Source organism: Plectropomus leopardus, chromosome 7, assembly GCF_008729295.1.
Source record: "Plectropomus leopardus isolate mb chromosome 7, YSFRI_Pleo_2.0, whole genome shotgun sequence".
Taxonomy (NCBI): Eukaryota; Metazoa; Chordata; class Actinopteri; order Perciformes; family Serranidae; genus Plectropomus; species Plectropomus leopardus.
In genome coordinates this window covers 27,054,183-27,062,031 of record NC_056469.1, presented here as the reverse complement: position 1 = coordinate 27,062,031, position 7,849 = coordinate 27,054,183, and the positions used below count along the sequence as shown (strand labels likewise).

The following is a 7,849-nucleotide window of genomic DNA, read 5'->3' as shown; positions in this document are numbered from 1 at the left end:
TGGCTTTGATGAGAGCACAGACAGGGAACTGAAGCCACTTTCTTCTCAGAACGGGTTGTCTGAAGGAAAAGTTAAGTAGTGAAAAAACACTCGATTTAGCATACACCTAAACTGATATAGATTTTTTCATGTCGGACATTTTTTAGGTGGCTAAAAGGCATTTTGTTGCTGGCCCCCAATCACAGCAATACATTGCTTAGCTTTCGTATCGGACTCCAGTCTGCTTCTCCAAACTGGGGGTGCGCTGACCGCTATCTGTTATATATAATACACTTACAATAGATAAGCATCCCACACAACCCCACTTTAAAAAAATCCGAAGCATCCCTTTAAAGCTCTGGTTTTTCTATCTGACCTACAAACAACTGAATAGGCGAAGTATGAGCTCCTGACTGACCCAGCTGTCACTCTGGCATGTGTGTGCATGTTATATTACATATGAGCCCACTTCGGGGTCTACAGACTAGTTGACAGTTCAGGTTTAGGTTGAAACGTCCCTTCTCATGTTTCAAGAATTTGGCCTCAGTTTCTTTGACAAGTTCAATTGGTTTATTAAGAGCTACCTCAGTGCTGCGTTTCTGATCAAACGAGTCATTAAAGATATGAAAACAATGATCCGATCCTAATATGACCAGTCAAAAAAGTCGATGTTATTTACAGATGGTGAGGAAATACCCCCCTCCCAATGGTGACATCAAGTATCTGTGACTATAAGCTGAATGCAAGAATGTGCATCCGAGGAGATTGCCATCACTGGATCTGTCTGTGTGTGTTTATTGGAGTGTCGTTTTTGCAGAGTCTTTGTTTAACTGAGAGGCTTGTGTGAGATTCTCCTGTAGTCCACTACATTTGAATTAAGTACATAAGGTGACTGCATTGAAGTGACGTGACTGCATTGAAGAAACAAGGCACAATAAAAACACATATATATAAAAAAAACAACATCATGAACTGAGGGAGGAGGAAGAGGAAAGGAGAAACAATAACGGGAACTTCTCCCCCCCAGAATCCTCAAAAGTTTGTGAAAACAGCACACTGAGGAGCACCATTTGGCTTAGCAATGCTCCAAAAACATTAACGTCCTCATGTTCCCCCAAAACCACTTAATTTTTTTTAAAGGATAATATTCCCTCAAGTGATTAAAAAATAAAGCAACATCACAATACACATAATTACCTAACCATTACAATGACATATCTTGCATCATTTTTTGCAGAGGGGAATTCATCGCACTTAGGGACTGCTTGTTATTTATGAGAGGGGAGGGGGTTGTGCAAAACAGGGGAGGCACTTCTTTTCTTCTTTTTTTTAAGCACTAGGGAGAGAGTTATTTTGTGATTTAGCTTAGGGGAGGGCTATTCACCTTAAAATGGTTATATTTTGTATTTATTTTAAATACCCCAAAACCCACAAGTTGGTTTTAAATGCACGTTTTCTTTAAAAATAATTATACCACACCATTTATTATAGCCACAGTGAAATATGGTTATCTATGATGAAGGAAGGGTCATTTATTTTCCCCTAGTCACTCAGGGAGAGTCACAGAACAATATTTGTAGCTCCGGGGAGAAAAAAACGAAGTCACACCCCAGCCACCACCACAACCACCCCCTCACTCTGATAAATAATGTATAGTCCCTTTAACGTTTCAACATTTCTCATCGGCCAAAGCTTAAAGGGGTCCTCCTCCTCTTTAAATGCTCTCCTTTTCATTCAGTCAGGATCCTCTTTAAAGATATAACCCAAAGATTGTCAGTGCAAACACGTACTAAGGAAAAGCAACAGGTGAAAATGCTCTGCCTCTCTACACGTACTCGTTCTTGTGTTTGTGGGTGACATCGACGCACTTTAAAAATCCTCCTTTTTGTTGATGTATTCAGGCACAATCACTTTAAACCTCCCCTCTAAAACAGGCCCATTTTAATATGAATTCTAAATCTAAACCCCCAATGCTGTAAGCACACAAGACAGATAACTGCTGATAATTGTCATGGCTTTCTCTGCTGTTGGCGCCCGAGTTCATGATCTTTGGCATGACAGGTGGTGCAGACCGCGTGTGTGTGTGTGTGTGTGTAAAGGTGCATCTGTGTTTAAGGAGGGATGTGGGAGATACAGCTGTTTCAGTTATCCTAAACTCAGAATGTCCGACAAGTAATGAATCCCAAGATAACAGAAAAATAAAAGAACATTGGCATAGCAGTCCCCCAGTTTTGCATACAGGCTTTCATCAACACCAGGTATCACTCCAGGGGTTAAAGTCCAAACGTCCATGAAAAGGGGAGTAGATGGTTGCGGGTAGGGTGGCCCTCCTGATAAGATTGGAAGCAAACACTTTTATGCATATTCACCAGGCAGATTTTTTTTTTCAAAGTCAGGTTTGCTGCTGAATTGCTCCAGTGAAGGGAGAGTTTATGTTCGAGCCCAGTTCAGTCTCTCAAACAAAGAACCATCGCCATCCAGTTTATGTTTTGCCAAATATGCTCCAGCAACAGTCTGAGGAGGGAAATCATTTCCCACATGCTTAAAAGCACTGAAAATTTCACTCCAATGTCCCATTTGTGCTCCTGTCTTCACTTTTCAGTTCCACTTTTCTTTTTTCACAAGATTCCATGTTTTAATAAAGTGTTCCTTTTTTTCATAAATTGCATGGTAGGATTTTTTTTTCTGTAAAAAAGTATTTTTTTCTGCCCTATTCTGAAAGGGCTCCTCCTTCGTTCACAGTAGGCTGTGGAGAAATTGCAGCAGTGCTCCTCTGTTGCGGAGGGACGCACCTGATAGTTGTTGGGGGGGGGGGGCCGAAGACTGCAGGTCACAGTTTGGCTTTCAGAAAGGACAGGAATATGTGGCAACAGCAGCAAGTGAATGATTTTACAGAGAAACTGGTGATTCTTCTTTCTTTTTTTGGCTTTCTTTGCAATGGTGTGTACATGTGTGTTCATGTATATATGTGTGTGTACATAAAGTGTAGTGTTGCTGTGTGTATCGTAGCATAATGGAGGCTTGTTTGTCTTGTGTTGAGTTGCTGCAGGAGTGTGTGTGTGTGTGTGTGTGTGTATTTGGTGGAGTATTTCATTGGTGTGTGTAATGTCAGGCCCGGCGCTCTACAGGCTGTTGCAGACACACTTCGCTGCCGGCTGATACGATGGGGAGTCTGTTGTCCATGTGGTAGCTGATCAGGTGACTCACACTTTCAAACCGATGGTCTTTTGTACGAACCTAAAAGAAAAAAAGAAAAGAAAAAATAAATAAATAAAATTTAAGGCGAATTTAAAGGAATAGCTTGGACTGACAGCATTTCTTCATTGCTGTCATAATCACAGATTCTTTAAAAATTTTTTTGCATATGTTGTCTCCTGCATAAACCGCTGAAAGCCTGACAAAACAAACCAGAGCCAAACCATTAGCTCTAACCCTAACCACGTAGGCAGCAATATGCATTAACAGTAGGGAAACACCTTTTGGCAGGGTAACACATTTCAGTTCAATGCCGATCGTACAGATCAACAACTGGACATATTTCTAAATAGCCAAATAATAATGTAAGAGCCACAATATGAGAATAAGTTCATTAAAAATTCATTAAAATTACATTACTGCTACATTTCTTACAGGTCACAAAACATTAGGCTAATAAATATGCAATTGCTAAACGTATTTATATATTTGGCATGCTTCCAACTGCACATTTTGATCAATGATATTTTCATCTGCAAGACAAATGGACGTGATACTGTCAGAAAGCCAGCATATGCCAGTTAATGTAAACCCTGATGCAGATCAGCTGCGCTGCATAGGAATACAGAAGTTCTACATTTGAGAAAACAAATGGCTAATACAACCACATGTTAGGAAAACACTACTTCAAATATATCATTTGCTCATTCATGCCTCTCCATCCCCTGTTTAATCTTTCTTTTGTGTAGGATGTCCTCCCCCGACTCACCACTCCTTCTGGATCAACTAGTAGCAGGTGTTTGGGTTGACCCCCCTGCTGTCCTGTGAGCACGTATTGTCCGGGCGTGGTCCCGGACTCTCGCACCAGGAAGTCCCCATCGCGGGTCAGCAGCCTCTCTGCTTCCCTGCGACTTAAGCTACCATGGAACCAGGCCTCGCACTGCAGCTGCTGCACCAGAGGGGGCGCTGCTGTCACCGAGCCCGGGCCACCGTGCCCGGACACTCCCAGGGCGTCATCAAATGGTTCTTGAAAAACAAATACACGCACATTTATATTATTGTTTTTCTCTGCTGCAAACTTCACATGCATATCTGTATAGAAAATGAAGAATCCTCCTCCTGTTTGAACCCAAAATGAATGGACCTTATCCCAGTGAGCCACATAAATTGACAGTTGCGTGCTGCACACTGATAGTGGACTGTGTCTTTAATGTGAAAGGCTTTACGCAGCCAACCAATCATGTTACATAAAATGCCCCTGTAATGGACAAAGGCACTCTAATTCCCTTATCTTCCTCCAAGGCAGCCTTCTGCGGGCAGCTCCACTCTTCAATTAGCCCGTCATATGGAATGTACAGTACACACTACTCTGCTCATCTCCTCAGTCAATAATTAACCCCGACTCCCTCCACATGGCAAAATAATTACATGTTTTATCAGTAATTCTAGTCATTTTGATGACGCATCTTATCATTTACCAGAAATCACCTTTGCCAGTTATTTAGCTGATTAGATGTCTGCACTACTTGCGTGTTTTTTGTACAGCAGTCCATTTTTTTCTTTATCTATCAATATGATATTCACAACACAACATGGAGAGAGCGGGCGAGGCACTTACTCATGTCAAAAGCATCTCTGTGAGCATTTCCATTAGCTGCAACCGGGGGGCGGGGTTTGTCCACATTGACGTATGAAGGGTCATCAAATAGCTCTCGTCCCCCCTCTTTGGCACCCACTACAAGAAAAGAAAAACATCAGTGACCTTGGAACATCTTCCGTTTTCCTCATCAGTACATTTAATGGCTTTTTAAGCAGCTGAAACAAGATAAAACAAAACAAAGAGTGGGGTAAAAGTGTGACTAAATTGTGTCTGGATGACAAGCGTCTCTAGATTTACTGTGAATGACGGATAGACGGGCAGAGACTCACCTGGTAAAGGCGGCAGAGGCTGCTTGTGAATGTCATTCTGACCTGGCTGTCCATACGGCTGCAAACACAAAAACAAACAATGAGTCACAGCCACATGTGGGTATACACTCCTGTAACTACACAAATAGATTTCTATTAAAATGGTTACAAAAGGTGGAAGATGATTTGTCGAGCAATCCCAGCTGGGTTACTACTGCCTTTTTAATTGTCTAGACTTAGAACTAGGAAATTCTGACACATACTGTTCAGCTGTTAAATTCCTTACATGTGTATCAGCTCTTCACTGCAGTATGTTTGGACATGTTGTAGCATGAGTATCTCATCCTCCTGTTGTGTTTGTGTGCACTTTTCTCACCAGCGTGGCACCTGGGCGGGCCCTCATGTCAATCAGTCCACCAGGGGGAGGCTGTTTTCCGGGAAAATTATTATAGTAAGGGACGTCGGGAGGTGGAGCAGCCTCATCATCTTCTTCCTCCCATGCAGAGCCGTCAAACGGAGCCATTCTGAGAGAAAAGATACAAAAGCAGAAACAGATTATGGGTGACAAAAAAAACACAAGCTTGTGTTTTTCGGCTCATGTGAGAGGCATTTTTCACATTTACCTGTCATGAGGTGTGACCAGTTTAGGGGGGTTCTTTAGGTACTGTTTAAAGCGCAGTTCAAAGGCCTGGCCGATGGTGCTGATGACTTCCTGGGCTAAACCCTCTGAGCACTCCAGGATGTGACATGCTGAAGGAGAGGAGGCACACATGACTGATAAGGAAGCTACAGAATTATGCGCTTGAATTAAATATGCACTCACTCAGACAAATATATCGACCTGCAGGCAAAGCATCAGACTGTGTATGCATGTGCATTTTCAGCAGCAATACTTTCATTTACATGTGCCTGGCTACAGGACAATATGGGGAGCAATTACTGACAAAGAAAGAGTGCATTCACTTTACCCACTTTAGTTTTCCCTTAAAGGTGGAGCATGCTCTTTCTCATTTTTGTCATAAAGTTTTGGGGGGTTCTTTTATATATATATATATATATATATATATACATATTACAATGCTACAGAAGTTCATATCAAATGTAGCTAAATTTTCAAACAATGGGTTAAATGTATGTTAAAGTAATGTGCCCGTTTGATGGATATCTCTATATGGTCATCTGCTCCAGGTCCATTACTGCAAGTGTTTCCATTACGTACACTGCTACATGTGGCTACATGCTAACATCAGGGTCTCATGTAATTTTGGTTGCCGATTTTGTTACTTTTCTCCTGATTCTGGTCATATTTCTGCTGGTGCAGGTTTGATGTGGAATTTCTATTTAGAAGCTTTTATTGGTGATTTATCATAGTAAGAAGTGCCACAATACTACTAAAGTCATTCTCCCAGCTGCGAGTACAACGCTACTTGTAGCTTTATGCTAACATTAAGGGAACGTGTCATTTTGGTTGCTAATGTCGTTAATATCTCCTGATATTGAATCATGTTGCAGCTGCATTTAGAAACTTTAATTGGTGATTTTTTGCTGCTTTATGCCACTGTTCAACGTTTCTATGGAAGCGTCAGAAACGTTGAACAGAGGCTTAAAGAGAACAGAAGTGTTTCGGACCGAGGGTAAATGCTGGTGTACCAGCACAGAAAGTATGAGAAAAAAAGTGTTTTTTGAGCATTATAACATGTAAATATGTTCTTGTAGAAACCCAAAATACAAGAATGGACCTGAAAAATGAACACAATAGGTGCTCTTTAAATAGCAGAATCACATGGGGAACATATACAATATTTAAAGTGGTTTTACATGTTGATAGAATTTTCTACGTTATCACGTTTTGAGTGCATTTTTTCAGCTGCTCCTGAGCTCTGTGAATGCAAAACTGAGTACTGTGCCTTTTTCCAGTATTGCTTGGAAAATCAACCCACATGTTCACATAGTTAACACATAAGCATGAATAAAAGCAGCATCAGCCAAACAATTAAAAACAGTGCTGTTACTTGCTATGCCTATTTAGTGATAAATGAACTGTTTCCTCCTTCGGTCTGCACACTGGGTCTGTAATGTTTCAGCTCCAGTGGGCGATGTGTCAAATTCAAATAAGGGTACAAAAATGAAAAACAGCCATATCATTTATATAACAGGATTCATTTATATTTTAATAAAATAAGTTGTTTATTTATTTACAGTATTTGCAGTATTTGCAGTTTCACTATCCATTGGGGCCGAATGAAGAGAGAAAACTTGTAACTTATGTACCAAAAGATCGGAGTCTGAGCTCTGCTGAACAAGTTCAACATCACTTGGACAGGATTTTTTTTTAAAGAGTGTATTTTGTCAGATCCTGTTTGAGTGAAGGTGTCACTTTGCTGTTTCTGCTCACCTCTCTGGTTGACTGGGTCTTTGGCCACATATGCTACGTACTCAGCCGTGTCCTGAGGGAGACAGGGTAAGACAGTCAGGGGAGGAGGGGGAAGGGAGAAAATTGATTGGAAGAAAAATAGGAAGGGAGGTTTAGGATAGAGAAGTTGAAAAGAACAAGGAGAGATAGATAAAGCAAAAGCTTCAGTCTTAAAGTCACAACAGAAGTTAAAAACGTACATTGAGCTGAAAGAGAAACGACAGGAAGTAACGAGATCGAGCTTTGGAAGAGACGGACTGCAAACCCAGCGAGGCAGCGATAGAGTGAGTGGCATTCAGAGGAATAGACAATGACAGAAGACAGGAAGGAAGGATATGCAGGCTGAAGAAAGAT

At 41.2% G+C, this 7,849-nt stretch overlaps 1 protein-coding gene across 4 annotated transcripts in view; it reads right to left on the bottom strand.

Moving 5' to 3' along the window:
* Positions 1 to 758: 758 nt before the first annotated feature.
* Positions 759 to 7,849, bottom strand: part of shc1 (SHC (Src homology 2 domain containing) transforming protein 1) — a 31,818-nt gene continuing 24,727 nt past the window's right edge. For all 4 annotated transcript variants that reach the window (XM_042489674.1, XM_042489675.1, XM_042489673.1 and 1 more), the window contains 7 exons: positions 7,478 to 7,529; positions 5,706 to 5,832; positions 5,459 to 5,606; positions 5,104 to 5,161; positions 4,793 to 4,909; positions 3,944 to 4,200; positions 759 to 3,216 (listed from right to left, as the gene is read on the bottom strand). In XM_042489674.1, the coding sequence (XP_042345608.1) occupies positions 3,088 to 3,216; positions 3,944 to 4,200; positions 4,793 to 4,909; positions 5,104 to 5,161; positions 5,459 to 5,606; positions 5,706 to 5,832; positions 7,478 to 7,529 (888 nt within the window). In that variant the 3' untranslated portion in view covers positions 759 to 3,087. The remainder of the gene's footprint in view (positions 3,217 to 3,943; positions 4,201 to 4,792; positions 4,910 to 5,103; positions 5,162 to 5,458; positions 5,607 to 5,705; positions 5,833 to 7,477; positions 7,530 to 7,849) is intronic.